General features: G+C 44.0%; 1 protein-coding gene across 1 annotated transcript in view; it reads left to right on the top strand.

Annotated features, from left to right (window-relative positions):
- Positions 1-19,716, top strand: part of SORCS3 (sortilin related VPS10 domain containing receptor 3) — a 962,887-nt gene that overhangs the window by 571,091 nt on the left and 372,080 nt on the right. The window contains exon 6 of the mRNA XM_077455086.1: positions 15,530-15,594. Coding sequence (XP_077311212.1) covers positions 15,530-15,594 — 65 coding nt within the window. The remainder of the gene's footprint in view (positions 1-15,529; positions 15,595-19,716) is intronic.

Here is a 19,716-nt window from a genome sequence, read left to right as displayed (position 1 = left end):
TGACATGTGGTTTCAGACAGATGCTCCAAAAAGCCAACAGACCACCTGGGGGGCACACAAACCATGGGGGTCTGAGCCACCTAATACATGCTGCACGAGGATGTCCTCTCTCATCATACATCACCACCAACTCCAGTGCTGGTCAGGCTTGTACAAGTAAAAAACAAAATGCAGTCAGTTCCCCAGGTTTTTGCTGTATTTGGCACTTCACTGCATTAGATTATCACACAAGGGCAATAACATTTTCCAAATATCGGCTTGAGATAGTCATGTATTGGTGTTAGATAGCTTGTGGCTTTTACAAGAAATAGATCAGTCCTTCTCTCAGGCCCCTGGTGTAAGCACCTCACATAAAGCTGGCCAGTTCTCTAGAAGGGGAGGACAAGGGGACAAGCACATTTCTCCCTCTTTGCAAATTGCTTATCCAACCTCTCTGTCTTTAAGTCCTTTTTTTCTCATTCTCCTTGTGTAAGCTTAACTGATGAGAGCCTTCTCCAGCCCCTACCCCAAAGGAGAGAGCATGACTATCTTCAGCAGACCTCTCTCCCTAACTCCTGGCTATAAAAAAAACTCTCAGACCAAGCTCCACCCCCTATATATAGGAATACCCCATGACAGTACACCAATAGGGGGAGCAACCATTAAGGGGACCTCTACAAGTTCACCTTCTGGACATTGAAGCATAAGTGTGTTTGATATCTGACTTGTACTATACGCCAGTGTAATCACCTTTTTATGAAAGTAACTCAAAAATGCAAATTTTAAGGTCAAATAACCTACAGATGTGTATTCGCTCCTGGACAGTTTTACAACAGTTTTTTTTTAATATAATTTGGCTTTATTAAGATGCTCTCCAGAATCTACTTATTGCTGTTATGATACTACTAGAAGTTTCATAAAATTCTGACTAGTTCCTACCTTTTTCTTCTTTTTGTTATATGTGCCCTAACCTGCCATTGTTTTTTAAGGGTGTTTCAATCTGATCCATGGCTTATTAAAGTTGTCACCTGTCCACCACAGACATAAAATTTCAATTTGACCATTTTTATCACTGACTTTGCACAAGTGAGGTTGCCATAGGCACATATTCCCCCTGCTCAGCACAGAGCACTCCCCAATCATTTACTGTCAAGTGCAGCTGAAGCTGCACAGAAACATGACTGGTTAATCTCTGTCCTCGGTTCCTTTCTCTTCCTCTTTTTTAGACCCCTGATAACTCACCAAAGCCTCCAATGAGGCTTCCAAAAAAAATTTGTAAAAACAAAAAAATATATTGTAAGAAATTATAAAATCAAATAAAAAAAACTACTGACACTGCCGAATTTACAAAATCCACTACCCTTCAGACACCGCTTTGCTCTTCTGATACTGCCCTCTGCCCTACTGACAAAATCCACTGCCCTACTGACAAAATCCACTGTCCAAATGACACTGCCCACTGATCTTCTGACACTGTCCTCTGCCATACTGACAGAGTCCACTGCCCTGTTGACTGACACCATCCTCTGCCCTACTTACATGTCCATTGTTCTACTGACACTGTCCACTGCTCCACTGACATCATCCACTGCTCTACTGACACCGTCCACTGCCCTACTGACACCGCTCATGTTTTAATACATTTCATGTTTTATTTAAAACACACAACGCATGTGTGTTTAAGCTTTGAGATCTACAGTATATCATAATGCAATAGACCCCACACACCTATGGAGGGTGAACTGTTTCCTACCACTTTCCCATTCTTCCCACACAGTTTGGGGTTGCATGAAGTTGAGCTTGTAGATTGCAATACATCTTCCAAACAGATCTAATAAATTAGCATACTGGAGCTTAAGAACAGTTAAATTTGCATTACGCTAACTCCCACTTTGCCCTTGCAGACTGCAGTGTAAAGCTTGTCAATCAACTTAACAAACCACCCACTTATCTGTATTCCCTCACCTATGACTTGCACTTGTCAGAGGGAAGAAACATCTGTAGATTTTTAGCTACTAGATATTTTCTAATGTAGCAATAATAATTTATTTAAGCTGCTTTTCCCATAATATAAAATTTGACAGCAAGTAACCCAGGAACGATGCAGATGAGCTGAGAAAGTTTTTTTGGTATTAGTATTCCAATTGCAACTTCTTGCTTTAGAGGTGAAGCATGGTATATTTTTCTCTGCAAAGCATGAAGTACGGCTCATCTACTAGGACACAAGTGTTGCACAAGATCTCCAGAAAGATATCTGCTCTCAGTTACGTCACCTTATTGTAATCTGGTTGCTGAATTGTTTGCGCAGTGTTTTAGCTCCGGAGCATTAGTTTGGGATGTGAGATTCCTCAGTCAGATAGTTTGGCGCCTTGGGAAAAAAAAGAGAAACATGAATTATTTATTTTTTCCAGTGACAAGCAAGTACTGTACGTTGAAGGAATATCTCCACAGACTTTCTACTCTGTGGGTTCCGAGCTTAAACAAGTGTGAAAAGCAATGTATTCTGCTATCCTCCCGCAAGAGGCCCTGTCCCCATGGGGTTATGTTGGGAGATGGACGGGTTGGTTGTGTAGCACCTGCCTCCTGGATAAGAAATGGGGACAGCTTCAGCCTTGGGTGTTGTCACAGACTTCAAGAGCACTTACTTCCCAGCGAGAAACCAGCTACGGGGGAATGAAGATGTTGAGCAGCCAGGAAATATCAAGGTCAGGGAACAGCAGACCGGCATCCCGTGTAATAGGATTTGGAGTCATATTGAGTTATGGGGAAGGCTAATAAGTTTGAACATGTTGCAATGAAGACGTGGCCTCTGGCTTTCAGCTCCAGAGCTCATGCTGAGGAGTGCAGGAATGTGTCCTTAGCTGTACTCTTATCTTCACTTAAAGTGGATCTGTCATAAAAATAAGAAATGTGACTATACTCGGTTATGGAAATTACATTTGTGATACTTACCATTAGTGCCTCGTTGGAATCCAATATTTGCTGGCAGAGTTCAAGATACCCCGAGAATTGTTTGCATCCAACACTTTTTTGTATTATCCTCTTGCATCCTGCACTCCGTGTGCTGTGGTTCTCTCGGCCACTATGTCCCTAGTGTGTCCCTGCAGGTCTGACATAGAAAATGTAGAAGTGTTGGATGCTGAAAATCATAATGGTGTCTTTAACAAAGCACAGGCTCACTTTAGCCACTTTCCATAAATCTCAAATGACTACCTAAATATTGAACTTACACTCACCAGCCACTTTATTAGGTACAGCTGTTCAATTGCTTTGTAACACAAATTACTAATCAGCCAAATCACATGGCAGCACCTCAATGCATTTATGCATCTACATATGGTGAGGATGACTTTCTGAAATTCAAACTGAGCATCAGAATGGGGAAAAAATTGGATTTAAGTGAGTTTGAGCATGGCATGATTGTTGGTGCTAGATGGGCTGGTCTAAGTATTTTAAAAACTGACGATCTACTGGTATTTTCATGCACAACCATCTCTCGGGTTTCCACTTTCATCCAGGGTTCTGTGAAACCTAAGCATTCCTCCAGAATTTGCTAGGGGTTCATGAAACTGTGGTTGATTATCCTCCAATTTGATGGTGTCATTCCAGGGCAAATGCCTTTAGGCGGAGTCAGCGGCAGGATTTTTTTATGGCTATCTGTAAGGGTAGCATTCTTACTGCCACTGTGAGGGATGCATCACCACCAATGTAATAGCCATTTTTTTCCATTAACCCTAATAAATTTAAGGAGGGCTTCCGGAGACCTGGAAATTATTTCAAGATTTTATGTATTGAAGGGAATCTTTCATGTATTGTTCAATCCAAAAAATGGTATATAAAATAATCCCCAAGATGACCAGTGTGTGTTTCAGTAACCCCAAAGGGGCCAGTATATATAAGTACAGGGACAAGTTCTCTGAGAAAGATGTTTAAAATAAAAGCAATAAGGTCCTACTGACCTGGAGTTCTGAATAGTACCACAGTGTTCAATTCGAACTCCAGACTTAAGACCAATGCAGAGTCCATTGGACATGATGATACCAAGGGACTGTCAAGAGCCAGAATATGGGGAAGCACCGTCTGCCAGGTGAGGGGAAGGTCAGGGAAATAAAAGCGCTTCTCCTGTCCCCTAAGCGATTATTTATTTATGTATTTATTTATTTTATTATAAGTCTTTATTCATTACCCCCCCCCCCCACCCCCAAAGAAGGAAGACAATAAAGAAAATAACACCGTGGTTACAGTTAAACAAGGATTTCAAAGAATCTAAGAACAAATAACATTATGCCTATACTAAATCCAACATGGAGAAATATTTAGATACAGTTGAATAGGCAGTTCAGCTCAAAATCAAGTAAATTGTCGCCGATAGAGGTGTAATACGTAGGCAAAATATAAAGTACACAGTAGATATGGTGTAACTAATCAGAGATTAACAAGACAAGATAACAATTTTCATGTAATTAAAAGAAAAAAAGGTGATTCATGAGAAGAGGTGTTTTCTGATATTGCATGAGTGCCTTCCTCACAATGGAGGTGGATACCAATTAAGGAAGAAGCCTGTAAGATATGGTCAAGCCAGTAAGGAGGGGGTAAGGGAGGTAGGAGATGCTGGGATAGGTGAACTCTACAGTAAAGTGATAGATCTGAAATCCTGTAGCCATGGATGCCAGTGTCGGAGGAATTTTGTAATAGTAAGCTAGGCCTTAGCAAATAAATATTCATACAAGAATGTGCCATTTAGTATTTGAATAACTAAGGGGAGGGAATGTGTGGAAGCAAGAATGCTAGGCCTTATTTATTTGAGGTACTTACATAGGGCTGCCAATTTACATAGCACTTTACACATACGGTATTTTGTACTTTTATATCAGTCCCTACCCTTAAGAAGCTTACAATCTAAGGTCCCTAACTCACATTCATACATACATATACTGTGGCCAGTTTAGACAGGAGCCAATAAACCTACCAACATGTCTTTGGAATGTGGAAGGAAACCCATGCAGGCACAGGGAGAACATGAGAACTCTGTGCAGGTAGTGCTATGGTGCTAACTACTTAGACAAGGGAGAACTTCAAGATTTCCCAGAGCTTTAAACGTTATATGTATATATATATATATATATATATATATATATATATATATATATATATATATATATACATACAGTTGTGCTCATAAGTTTATATACCCCGGCAGATAACACAAAAACACCATGGTCAGTGTTTGGCTGAAGCAATTTATTATCGATTAACTGTGTTTACTCTTTTTAAATCATAAGGACAGCAGAAACTACCCAAATGACCCTGATCAAAGGTTTACATACACTGGTGATTTTGGCCTGATAAAATGCACACAAGTTGACACAAAGGGGTTTGAATGGCTTTTAAAGTTAACCATCCTCACCTGTGATGAGTTTCTGGACTCCTGACAGACCCTTGCATCTTTCATCCAGTGCTGCACTGACGTTTCTGGATTCTGAATCATGGGGAATGCAAAAGAATTGTCAAAGGATCTGTGGGAAAAGGTAGTTGAACTATATAAAACAGGAATAGAAAAAGATATCCAAGGAATTGAGAATGCCAATCAGCAGTGTTCAAACTCTAATCAAGAAGTGGAAAATTAGGGGTTCTGTTGAAACCAAACCACGGTCAGTTAGACCAAATAGGTTTTCAGCCACAACTGCCAGGAAAATTGTTCGGAATGCAAAGAAAACCCCACAAATAACTTCAGGTGAAATACAGGACTCTCTGAAGAAAGATGGGCTGCATGGTCGAGTTGCCAGAAGAAAGCCATTACTACACAAATACCACAAAGTATCCCGCTTACAATACGCCAAACAGCACAGAGACAAGCCTCAATCCATCTGGCACAAAGTAATTTGGAGGGAACTTTGAGCTTTTTAGCCACAATCATAAACGCTACATTTTGAGAGGAGTCAACAAGGCCTATGATGAAAGGTTCACCATTCCTACTGTGAAACATGGAGGTAGATCGCTGATGTTTTGGGGATGTGTGAGCTACAAAGGCACAGGAAATGTGGTAAACATTGATGGCAAGATGAATGCTGTATGTTATCAAAAAATACTGGAGGAACATTTGCATTCATCAGCCAGGAAGCTGCTCATGGGATTTACTTGCACATTCCAACATGTCAATCAACCGCAACACAAGGCCAAGTTGACCTGTCATTGGCTGCAGCAGAATAAAGTGAAGATTCTGGAGTGGCCATCTCAGTCTCCTGACCTCAATATCATTGAGCCACTCTGGGGAGATCTCAAATGTGCCGTTCATGCAAGACAGCCCAAGAATTTACAGGAACTGGAGGCTTTTTGCCAAGAGGAATGGGCAGCTTTACCATCTGAGAAGATAAAGAGCCTCATCCACAAATACCACAAAAGACTTCAAGCTGTCAATCATGTTAAAGGGGGCAATTCACTGTATTAAAGTGGATGTAAACCCACTCTATTCTTTCTAAACTACTGCAATATTGGTTATCTAGAAGGATATACATGCCTCCTGCATGTATACTTATCTGTCAAATGTCTCCCCTCTGTCTGCTATGAGACCCGAAAAACTGCAGATTTGGTTGGTGGGTCTGTTTTCCGGGCTCAGTGGGTGGAGTGGTGATGTCAGTAGATTCCCCGCCCACCTCTACACTCCCCTTATCAACATGCATTTTCTCCTGTGTATTTCTTACACTGAACTTCTGCTATGATCACTAACATCCAGTCAAAACCCAGAAAAGTCCCCACATGACTTCAGCTTGGCAAATCATGCTGAGATGTGGAACAGCCAATCCTGGCAGAGCTGCTGAAGAAAGGAGTGGGAGGGAATTAAAATATAATGCATGTCTTAGTGCACAAGATATGTAAATCACCTGTCACTCACAGCAAGGGGGAAGAACGGACAAAGATTTCAGAGTTTGTCCATTTTAGTTCACTGAAAAAAGATATGAGGATTGCTCAGAGCTGGATTAACTCTCTGTGGCAAGACTGGGCACAGCTGATCTCAAATCCCATACTCTATATTGTGCCAGACAAAAATAAAACAAAAGTTTTTGGGTTTACATCCACTTTAAGAACTGGGATATGTAAACTTTTGATCAGGGTCATTTAGGTAGTTTCTGTTTTCATTATGATTTAAAAAGAGTAAACACAGTTGATTGATAATAAATGGCTTCAGCCAAACACTAACCATGAGTGAAAGAAAAGTTTTTGTGTTATCATTCATATTCTCTGAAAAATGGCCAAGAAATCATAAATTCTGCCAGGGTAAACTTATGAACACAACTGTATATACTGTTTATACACTTTATTGTCAAAAGTATCGTGACGCCTGCCTTTACGCACATGAGCTTTCATGGCATCCCAGTCTTAGTCCGTAGGGTTCAATATTGAGTTGGCCCACCCTTTACAGCTATAACAGCTTTAACTCTTCTGGGAAGGCTGTCCACAAGGTTTAGGAGTGTGTCTATGATGATTTGACAAAGGGCCTCACCCGAAACGCATTGTCAGGACGACAGCTTTCACCTCCACACACTAGCCCAGTTCGTGTTCCATCTCCTGCCCAGACTTTGCCTTGGCTGTCTTGACTCAGAGTGACGTCACACCTGGACCGCCGGTTCTCGGTCATAGGCTGCTCGGCTGTCCTGGTTATAATGTTGTAAGATTGCCTCATCGGACGAGCCATCCTCACACCATGGGGACATCCCTAATGGTGTACTGTTCCCCCCCAACTGGGTCCCTGGCACCATCGCGATACCACCACCCATTGTCGGCTCAGCTGTCCACATCCCCACAGCACAGCCGAGCGCTAGAGGCTCAGTCAGCATCACACAGGATGGAATGGCACTCCATTTTTTCATTTCAATCCACTGTGGCTTTTGTGTTTAACCTTCACGTATGGTTTTATTTGAACTTCATTGCTCCAATAAATTCATTGTTGTTTTTAGCACACAGTTTTCCTACCAATGGTGTACCTACCATTTTTGCCATGTGTCACCAGCATTTATAACAAGTGGTCCTCCAAGCGCTTTTCAGTGGTTTTCTGGCTTATGACTTTTTTTGCACCGCTCCTGGCACCTACTCTTCTCCCAAGCTGCTGGCTGGATCACAGTACATCATGACCACTTCCCATGAAGAGAGTCCTGAGGTAATTTTAGCACTAAAACATTTTTTGTTATTGGGGAATGTTTGACCATTCTTCCAGAAGACATGGATGAGTGAGTTTGGGGTGGAGGAACTTAATTGGCCTGCACCTCAACCTGATAGAACACCTTTGGGATGAATAAGAGCGGAGACTGCGAGCCAGGCATTCTCATCCAACATCAGTGCATGACTTCACAAATGCGCTTCTGGAAGAATGGCCAAACATTCCCATAGACACACTTCTAAAACTTGTGGACAACCTTTCCAGAAGAGTTGAAGCTCTTATAGCTGCAAAAGGTAGGCCAAATCAATATTGAACCCTACAGACTAAGATTGGGATGCCATTAAAGTTCATGTGCGCGTAAAGGCAGTCCCAATACTTTTGGTAATACAGTGTATATATACTAACTAACTATATATATATATATATATATATATATATATATATATATATATATAGAAAGGCCAGTATGGTGGCCTGAAATTATGGGAGGAGCCCGGTCGTGTATATAACCCGCCGTTCGCCCATCTTCCTCGTCGGTTCCGGTGCGCGATACCTGATACGTCAGATATCAAGGGCCGACTATCCTAGACCAGACGCAGTGAGCCCGTTCATGAGTTCCCGCGTTGTTCGTCTCCGTCTTGTCCATTTTCCCGTTCATCAGCGTCCGTGGGTTTCGCCGTCGGAGTGTCGTCTTACCCATCGAATTTGTCGTTACACGTCGGGCCGGCTGTCGCAGGTAGGGCTTCGGCACCCCCTTTTTTCAGTTCATGTATTACAATGCAAACATTCCCTGAACTCACGAACCGCTCGAATGTTTTACTGTGGCTCTCGTACTCATGTCACTGTTTCTACTTTCGATGTAGTCGTTATCACCTTCGGTCGATCACGCCACGTCAGGCGATTCGTTCGCAGGTACATTCGAAACCGTTCGACTCCCCGAGCATTCTATTAGTATCGGTCGAATCGTTCGACTCACAGCCGACTGCTTGTTACCACAAAGCAAGCAGTCCGCACGTATCGGTTGGTCTGCTCCAGTTCGACATGTCTCATCATTCATGCAGTTGTGTTATGTATCTCACTTTATCTCGTTCAAGTCATTTCAGTCCCACTCATTTCTACCGTTTCAAGTCATTTCTGTCACTAGCCACGCTCCGGTGCGAATCTTGTCGCACCTCTGGTGCACCGATTCGCTTTGAAGTGCCCCAGGGTTCGGCCTCATTTCTGTACATGCTCCAGAGACTGAGTCACTCGCAGGATCACGCACGGTCCCTGATTCTTGTCTTTGTCATGGCATACCATTTCTGTCACTTATTACGCTCCAATTCGAATCCTGTCGCATTCTTCTATGCACCGATTCGTCCTGGTGTGCCCAGCTGCTACGCCTCATTTCGGTACATGCTCCAGAGACGGATTCTTTGTAACCTACAGTCCAGTCGTTGAATCCTGTTTCTGTCATGGGATATCATTTCTGTCACTTATTACACTCCAGTTCAAATCCTGTCGCATTTTCATGCACCGATTCGTTCTGGTGTGCCCAGCTGCTACGCCTCATTTCAGTACATGCTCCAGAGTCGGATTCTTTGTTGTTACCATCAGTCCAGTCGTTGAATCTTGTCTCTGTCATGGGATATCATTTCTGTCACTTATTACGCTCCGATTCGAATCCTGTTGCATTTATTTATGCACCGATTCGTCCCGGTGTGCCCAGCTGCTACGCCTCATTTCAGTACATGCTCCAAAGACGGGATTCATCTGTTAGGTTCATGGGCTTGTTTTCTGATTCCAGTCTTTGTCATGGGTTTCATTTCATTTCACCTATCACATTCCGGTACGAATAGTCACATTCGTGGACCAAATTCGTCCCGGCGTGCCCCAGGATTGGCCTCATTTCAGTACATGCTCCAGAATCCATTTCGTGCTCGGTCGCAAGTTCGTGGCATGGCGATTCGGATCTCTGTCATGGCAGATTCACTCATTTCACGGTCACTCATCGCTTCCCGCTTCTAGTCCAGTTGATTCTTCAATGTTGGATTTTATCGGGGGGCCCTTGCTCGTCAGCCTCATTCGCTATGGAGTTGACAAAAAAAAAAAAAAGGGGGAAAAAAAAAATATATATATATAATAAAAAGGGGAGAGAAAGGGGGAAAAGAAAAGGGAAGAGAAGAGAAGATTTCATTTGTTTCTTTCATTGTGTCGTTTCATCTCATGTCTAAATCTCACCTCCACTGTTAGCTAGCCGTTCGTCAGGTGGGAGTCTCAAACAAAACTTCACCTTCATCTCCTCAGGTCAGTCGAGTTTCAGTAGGTCCAGCCTGCACCTGGTCGGACGGTGCCTCCTTAGGTAAGCATTATCATCTGGTAGGAAACGCTCTTCAGCACAAGCATCCTTCTTAAAAAAAAAAAAAAAAAAAGGAAAAGAAGAAAAATGTATTTTTCTTTAGGAGTCTCCAACCAGTTGTAATCCATGTCACCCCTATAGGTCCATATTAGGAGAAAACCCGGATCAGAGGGCTAGTAGCCTCGCCAGACCCGCATTCTGCCACCATGTCCCAGGCTGGCAGCGAGGACCTCACGGCTCCATTGTCTCCATCTGTTGTCTCAGAAAATGGCAGCCAAAGGGCCTTCAGAGCGTGGACCATTCCCAGGCTCACAGCCGAGCTAAGACGCAGGGGCGTGCCCTTTCCAGCAACAGCCAGAAAGGCCGAGCTTTTCAGGCTCCTGTTTCCTCCCCCTGCGGCGGTTGAGGCTTGCGCCCAGCAGGCCTCCCTGGGCTCCATCGCCTCCTCAATCTCACAGCTTCACACCCTGGTGTCGTCCCTCACAACCTCGATGTCAGAACTGCAGAGTCGAGTGGCCCTCCTCGAGACCCACCCCGCTGTTCCTCTGCCAGTACCAGCATCCGAGCCAGTTGTTATTCCTCCCGCAGGTATCTCCGGAGGTGCACCAATAGTGTACCCGTCCCATCTGGTGTCAGCTAACATCAGGAAGGACATCTTAGAGGGCAAAGACGTCAATTTGGCTTCTCTCCTCATCTCTATTCACGAGCTGGCAGAGAACAAGGCGTATACTTGGGGGGACGTGTCAGTGGTCCTCAAAGCCAAGGGTTCCAGACTGGACAGGAAACTCTCAATCACCGAGTTTACCTTGGCTTTCGGCATGATGAGGGACATCATTTGCTCAGCCTCCCCGGGCAGGAGGGAGGAGCTGGATCGGTACCTCCATGTGGTAGTTGACCTGGGTTACAAGTACGGCGGGTTTTCATTCTATGATTACCACCGCTCCTTCTCTGCTAAAGCAGCCGCCAGGCTCTCCCAGTTCCAGACACCTACGGACTGGAGCACCATGGATACCGAGCTGTTCTGCCGCCACTTCGCGGGGCTACGGTCCCCTCTGTGTGCGATCTGCCAGTCAGCAACTCATACTGCGGCTTGGTGCGCTAGCTCACTGGCAGCCCCGCCCTTAGACGGTCCATCTACCTCGGGTGCCGCTCAGGGCCTACAGGCACCGGCACGCCTGCCACAGACCGATAAGCTTGGGCGCCCAGTCAAAACCATGGGCGGCGCACCAATCTGCAACAATTACAACAGTGGGTCGTGCAATTTTAGTCAGTGTAGGCTGCTCCATGTGTGCACCCAGTGTCATAGAGCTCACCCCCGGCTGATGTGCGAGCTCAAGCAGCTCAAGAGGTCCTGACTAAGCCGGCTCAACATTTCATGGCTTAGTGTCTACCTCACCAGTCATCCTACCCCCTCACTATCCGCCTACCTCGTCCAGGGCTTCACGCAAGGTTTTCATACTGGACTTGTCTCTCTCCCTCACCTCACGCACGAATGCCAGAACCTACGGTCAGCAGCCACGGATGAACAAGCCATCGACCTACTGCTGCAATCTGAACTAGACCAGGACTTTATCATCGGCCCTTTCGTACAGCCCCCATTTAACACCTGGCGAGTCAGCCCTATTGGGCTTGTCAAGGGCAAGTTCTCTAATAAACTCCGATTGGTTTATGATTTGTCAGCGCCTCATTCCTCTACGGTCCCCAGCCTCAATTCCCTTATCCCCTCTGAGGAGTTCTCCCTTAAATATGCATCTGTGGACATGGCCATCCAGGCCATTCTTAAAACAGGCACAGGTACCTGGCTTTCCAAGGCCGACATCTCAAACGCCTTCAAGCTTCTTCCCATCCATCCATCCCTCTGGTGCTGGCATGGCATCAAGTGGAGGCAGCTGTACTACTTTGCCACTAAACTCACGTTCGGATCCAAGAGTAGTCCCTGGCTCTTCGACACTTTTGCGCAGGCTCTCGCATGGATCTTGCTGCACGTAGCCCAGTGTCAGGAAGTCATTCATTATCTGGATGACTTCCTGCTGATAGAGTCACCCGGCTCTCCTCCACGAGATCTGGGTAAATTGAGGGCAGTCTTCAATAATCTTAACGTCCCCATTGCCGAGCATAAGGTGGAGGGTCCATCGCAGGCCATCACCTTTCTCGGGGTCTGCCTAGACACTAACACTATGCAGGCCAGCCTTCCCCCAGATAAACTGACCCGCATCAGGTCGGTCCTGAGGGACTTCACCCGTGCCAGGACTTGTACCAAGAGACAGCTTCAATCTCTTCTTGGCATGCTTAATTTCGCCATGCGCATCATCCCCCAGGGGCGCTCGTTCGTGTCACGCCTGTTAGCCTTACTGTCCCACTCTCAGGACCCGGAGCAAGTACTCAGCCTGGATTCCGCAGCTATAGCAGACCTTGCCATGTGGGAGGAATTCCTGTCTTCCTGGAATGGAGTGTCCCTGTTCGTCCCTTCCGTGTCCTCCCTTTCACCTCGGGTGGTGACCGACGCGGCGGCCTCCACGGGCTTTGCGGCGATCTTTGGCAACCTCTGGCTCGCAGCCCCCTGGCCTCCCCAGATACTGGCTATTCCTGGCTTCACTGAGACGTCCTCCCTGTTCGAGTTATATCCCATTGTAGCCGCTGCACACACGTGGGGCCGCAGCTGGTCGGGCCAGACGGTGGTTTTTTCTACAGATAACCTGGCCACTGCGGAGATCATTAATAAAGGCAGGTCCAGGTCTCTACAGATTATGTCCTTCCTGCGACGACTGACCCAGCTCTCATTATTGTTTCAGTTCAACCTTCATTGTTCCTTTGTCCCCGGTAAATTTAATCAGGCGGCGGATGCCCTCTCCCGCTTTAACTTTGTTTCGTTTTTTGACCAGGTGCCCGGAGCCGGACCAACATCAGCAGCTATCCCGGACTGGTCTCAACTGACCTTGGATTAGCCCCACACCTCGCAGCAGCAACTCAACTCATTGATCTCTCCCTCTCAAACAATACCCGCAAGGCCTATCAATCGGCCTGGAGGGCCTTTAGCCGCTTCGCGTCGTCTCACATCACAGAGTCCTCCCGGGTCAAACAAGTCCTTGCCTTCATTTCTTACTGCCATTCCGAGTTAGCATTGTCCTTTAATACGATCCGGTTGTACTTGGCCGAGGTACAACATTTCACGTCCCTCCAGGACCCTACTAAGCCCTCCTTGTTCACTTACCACGCCGTCCGGGCTCTCATGCGCGGCATTCAGAAGCGTCGGCCGGTGTCCAGCACCAAACGGCTGCCTATCACAGGTGAAGTGTTCAGGGACATGTCAGATATTCTGGCCTCTTCACCTTTCGGTCTCCACGCTAGTGTCGTCCTGCAAGCAGCCATACATCTGGCCTTCTACGGCTTCTTGCGACCAGGCGAGTTTACCTGCAGTAGCCCCTCGGCACGCATGCTGTGCAAGCACCATCTAGTCAGGTTCGAGGACCACTTCATCCTACACTTAGCGGTTTCCAAGACACAGCAGCTTGGCTCAGGCACGGACATTCACTTCTATAAGACCTACAACCGCTGGTGCCCGGTCACTGTTCTCACCCGCTTGTTGACCCTTTTGGCCGATCAACCAGGGACTGGCCCGCTTCTGCCCTTTCACACGAAACCTCTCAACGCAGCCCAGTTCATGGAACATGTCAGGATACTCCTGGGCATCCTTCACCTCAATCCTGCCCACTACTCTGGACATTCGTTTCGTATCGGGGCAGCTTCGACGGCCTCCCGCCAAGGGGTCCCGGTCCATGTTATCAAAAAGTTGGGTAGATGGAAGTCCTCCTGTTTTGCCCGCTACATACCCAATCCGCAAGTTGAGATGGCCCAGGCCTTCGTCAAACTCACCCAGTAACAGTCTTGATTCAATAAAATGCTTCCCCTACCTGAGTGTTTTTGCCCCCTTATTTTGGTATACCGTACGTTAGACCAGGGCACACTTTCAGGTCCATTTCAAGTAAGCGAGTTTATGTTATCCTTGTTTGTCATCCTTATCCGTATCGGTCAGAGGGCTCTACACCATAAATAGAAAGGCCAGTATGGTGGCCTGAAATTATGGGAGGAGCCCGGTCGTGTATATAACCCGCCGTTCGCCCATCTTCCTCGTCGGTTCCGGTGCGCGATACCCGCCCACCCGCCCCCTTTATCAGGGCTTTTCTCTAGCATACTCCTCATGTGAGTACTCATTTCACCATTTCATATTCATTTCATTTTAAGGTATGCCCCCTTATTTTGGTATACCGTACGTTAGACCAGGGCACACTTTCAGGTCCATTTCAAGTAAGCGAGTTTATGTTATCCTTGTTTGTCATCCTTATCCGTATCGGTCAGAGGGCTCTACACCATAAATATATATATATATATATATATATATATATATATATGTACACACATATATATGGATGTGCTTGTTACTTTCAAAGTCCTGCTTTTCCTTGTAAAGGGAAAAATCCTAAAAAGTGGAAAACTATCATAGACATCTCATCTTAGGAGTGTTAATTTGTTTAATATTTATTTCTTGTTTTTGGCTTTAAATTCACTTTAAATTGTACCCCATAAAAGTGTTTTTATAAAGGGAAAAATAATATCAGGTTAAGCATAAAACTATGATACTATTGATTATGCAGATTTTACATTTTGTTGCATGCTGCCAAAAATCCACCTCCAAATTTCGCTCTGCAGAGCCGTCGGTCCATTCTGGTGCAAATGCAGAAAACATACTAATTTTCTAGAACTTAGTATTGCCAATTAGAAAACGAGATCAGATTAGGGCGAAACCACTTTCACAAATGCACCTGCAGCCATGTTGCTAGTAATTTTTTTCCCAACCTAACCTGTATTGTTTCCTTGGCAAGAGTGATGAGACCAGGAAGAGCTCTCCTATTATAATTCTCAATGCATAGACAATTTGTGGTATTTCTGCCACATTGGTCAGGCAATTAAAATACAATGTGGTTGAATAATGTGTCTATCTGGAACTGTCTTTGTTGGAAGAATCTCACCGTGTTCTCTCTCTCTTTTCATTTCTCCAGGTCTGTAATGGGCTTAGATAAGGAGGCTGACCTTGTCCACATGGAGGCCCAGACAGCTGACAGATGTGAGTGCTTCTAGATGAATCATAATGGAAATTGCTGCCTTTTACACAGCAAAATCATGTGTTTTTTTAATACCTGGAATTTGCATTTTAATTGACGGCATAAGGTAGATTGTTTCGTAGTTGATGTGTAGCTAAGCTGCTTAAACCTGTGGCCGTCATCCATAGTTGTTCTGAAGACCATTGGCTGATGGAGGCACCAGGAGCATCTCAGTATTATGAGACATGCTGATACTAGTAGTTCCGCAGCTGGAACCAGTTGCTGATGCATAAGTAGCTTCTCCTCTGTGTTCACATAATTCTAATGAGTGTCAGAAAGATATCCCAACATCTATGTTCACACTGGTAGCACCACCACCGTACTTCATTTGCCATGGAATGTGTAGATGGTATTAATAAAATAAATAAGATTGCGCTATGGACAAATTCTACCTGTTCACTCCACAGGTTGGGGGGAAAACTAAGTGAAATCAAATAAAGATGGATTAAAATGAACTCCAAAGGTTAAAGCTGCCTGTGCTTGAAACCTGTCCCTAAATGTAGGGGTAGGCTGAAAATCTGAAGTGTAAATTAAGCTTTGGCGCTAAAACCTTTTTTAAGTGCACTGTGGGTGCCCAAATTATGTATATGTGTGAGGTGATCTATTATCTCTGCTGATGATCTAAAGAATTAATGTGAGCTAATGTGGAAATCTCCCAAAATCCACTATATGCGTGATATCTGCCAAAATGCGTGTGTTAAGTGTGTGTCTATTGACTTGTAACTCAAAAATGCACATGTGTTGCAAGAAAATAGTGAATAAATCGCATGGAAATAAACCATTAAAAATAATAGTACATGTGTGCTTAGTAAAAAAATCATATGCAAACCATAAACCAATATCTATAAATTATGCTCTATGTTCAGAATCCTCAAAAAGTGACAATCAAAAAGCGTTTGTGAGAGTACCAAGAAAAAATAACAAAAAATCTTTTAATGTCCAACAGAATATTTTTTTTTTTTTTTTTTTTTTTTTAAATCGCATCATTTAGTTGCTGGAAAACGCATGGAATTTTTGTCAAATGAGGGGGGTAGAGCAAGGTGACTAGTGCAGAAGGGTTAAATGCATTCCTCTCCGGTGCGCCACTCTGTGTTAGGAAAAAGGTATATATATGCGCTCACCAGACCAAAAACCCACAATGGGTTAACCGAGCAGTCACAGTATGAGCCACTGTGCAGCTTTCCTTGGGCTCTGCTTCTGCTGTGCTGGGGGAATGCTTTACACTTTTCCTTCCACAAATAGTCCGTTTAGCAATTACACATAGGAGGAAACAGAAGTACAACCATAGTGCAATACTGTTGTTGAACGATTTATTTATTTAAAAGTCAGGTTACTCACAATATTCAATAAAGACATATCGCCTTAAAAGTAACTGCGCCGGCGTTGCTGCTTGTATACCAATATGAGGTGCACGTCCTAGGCCACGCCCTACGCGTTTCGTCAGAGCGACGTCATCTGGAGCTCCAGATGACGTCGCTCTGACGAAACGCGTAGGGCGTGGCCTAGGACGTGCACCTCATATTGGTATACAAGCAGCAACGCCGGCGCAGTTACTTTTAAGGCGATCTGTCTTTATTGGATATTGTGAGTAACCTGACTTTTAAATAAATAAATCGTTCAACAACAGTATTGCACTATGGTTGTACTTCTGTTTCCTCCTATGTGTAATTGCTAAACGGACTATTTGTGGAAGGAAAAGTGTAAAGCATTCCCCCAGCACAGCAGAAGCAGAGCCCAAGGAAAGCTGCACAGTGGCTCATACTGTGACTGCTCGGTTAACCCATTGTGGGTTTTTGGTCTGGTGAGCGCATATATATACCTTTTTCCTAACACAGAGTGGCGCACCGGAGAGGAATGCATTTAACCCTTCTGCACTAGTCACCTTGCTCTACCCCCCTCATTTGACAAAAATTCCATGCGTTTTCCAGCAACTAAATGATGCGATTTAAAAAAAAAAAAAAAAAAAAAAATTTCTGTTGGACATTAAAAGATTTTTTGTTATTTTTTCTTGGTACTCTCACAAACGCTTTTTGATTGTCACTTTTTGAGGATTCTGAACATAGAGCATAATTTATAGATATTGGTTTATGGTTTGCATATGATTTTTTTACTAAGCACACATGTACTATTATTTTTAATGGTTTATTTCCATGCGATTTATTCACTATTTTCTTGCAACACATGTGCATTTTTGAGTTACAAGTCAATAGACACACACTTAACACACGCATTTTGGCAGATATCACGCATATAGTGGATTTTGGGAGATTTCCACATTAGCTCACATTAATTCTTTAGATCATCAGCAGAGATAATAGATCACCTCACACATATACATAATTTGGGCACCCACAGTGCACGTAAAAAAGGTTTTAGCGCCAAAGCTTAATTTACACTTCAGTGTAGATGGTATTGTCTAGGGTGGGGTGAGGGGTGTGAAAACTATAGAACCACCCTGTTATAGTTACATTATCCCATCTCTGTTGTTTGAAAGGCTTTGAAAATGTTAGTCCTTCAGTTAACATGCCCGAAACTCTGAAACACAGAATATCTATGTCAACAAGGCATTATACATGGAAGATAGATGGCGTTGAAGGTCTCCACCCCAGTTCAATCATGGTAGTTCTAGTTTGACATAGATGACCTCCAGTATTTATTATTCTCTGTATCCCTAATAGTGGTGTAGTCCCCTACTAGATACTTTAGGGTACTAGGATGCTTTGTAAATTCAATTCTTCTTGGCTCATCTGTAATCAGTGGAGCAGATGTTCATTTCTTTGGGATGTTCTGAGTTCCACAGACTGTAGGTTCTGAACCCCCCCCCCCCCCATTATAGACTTTTTTGGGGACATAGTGGAATGGAAAGTCAAAAAAGGAGACTGAATATTTATGGGACTTCAGCCAATCCCTGAGGAGGTGTGCCCAGTAGGTAGCTGAAGAGCACATCAATAGTCTGAGGTCTGGTGCAGCCAGTCAATTCCTACTGGAGGAGTTTCCAGCCTATACCCCATCCAAGTTCTTCAGCAATAAGAATCCTAAAAAGACATCCCCTAGACTGATTGATGAGCCACATCGTAAACTGTTGCCATGTGCCTGGCTGCCTCTGAACTAATCTTAGGAAAGTACCTGTAAATTTAATTACAGTGGCTCCTGGATAGGACTACTGTGGGAACAATAAGTATTGGGCAATCTCTCCAATGGAAACAACAGACAAAACAAAAAGCACATTTTTAGCAGAGAGGGGAATAGGTAATCTTTTTATTGCTGTCCGTGTCTTATTGTTGAAGTAAGGTCTCTGACCTGGTCCAGTCTAATGAGAACTAGACATGTGCAGAGTAAAATATTTCGTTTCGGAATTTCGTTTTCGTCTAAAAACTTAATTTATTTAGTTACTCCCGAAATTCGTTTTTATTTATTTTGTTTTTCGTTCAAAAATTGCATTCGTCCGAAAATCCACATGAATTACGGTCGAATCTGTCTTTGAAGGCTTATGGTGTCTGTCGAATGTATAAAGAAGATTCGATGGAGCTAGTATATAGCATACTTTAGAACCCTATTAACCACTTTCAGACCGGACCATTTTGCTGGTAAATGACCAGAGGTCTTTTTACACTTTGGCACTGCGCTGCTTTAACTGGTAATTGCGCGGTCATGCAATGTTGTACCCAAACAAAATTTGCGTCCTTTTCTTCCCACAAATAGAGCTTTCTTTTGATGGTATTTGATTGCCTCTGCGATTTTTATTTTTTGCGATATAAACGTAAAAAGACCGCAAATTTTGAAAAAAAATGATATTTTCTACTTTTTGTTATTAGAAAAATCCAATAAACTCAATTTTAGTCATACATTTAGGCCAAAATGTATTCAGCCACATGTCTTTGGTAAAAAAAAAGTCAATAATTGTATATTTATTGGTTTGCGCAAAAGTTGTCACATCTACAAACTAAGGTACGTTTTCTGGAATTTACGCAGCTTTTAGTTTACGACTGCCTATCTCATTTCTTGAGGTGCTAAAATGGCAGGGCAGTACAAAACCCCCCCAAATGACCCCATTTTGGAAAGTAGACCCCCTAAGGAAATTGATA

The sequence above is a fragment of the Lithobates pipiens genome, unplaced genomic scaffold, assembly GCF_037356315.1.
Source record: "Lithobates pipiens isolate NorthernLeopardFrog02 unplaced genomic scaffold, aLitPip1_a1.2 Scaffold_25, whole genome shotgun sequence".
NCBI lineage: Eukaryota > Metazoa > Chordata > Amphibia > Anura > Ranidae > Lithobates > Lithobates pipiens.
The sequence above is the reverse complement of the archived record's forward strand: the minus strand, read 5'-3'. Positions and strand labels throughout refer to the sequence as shown.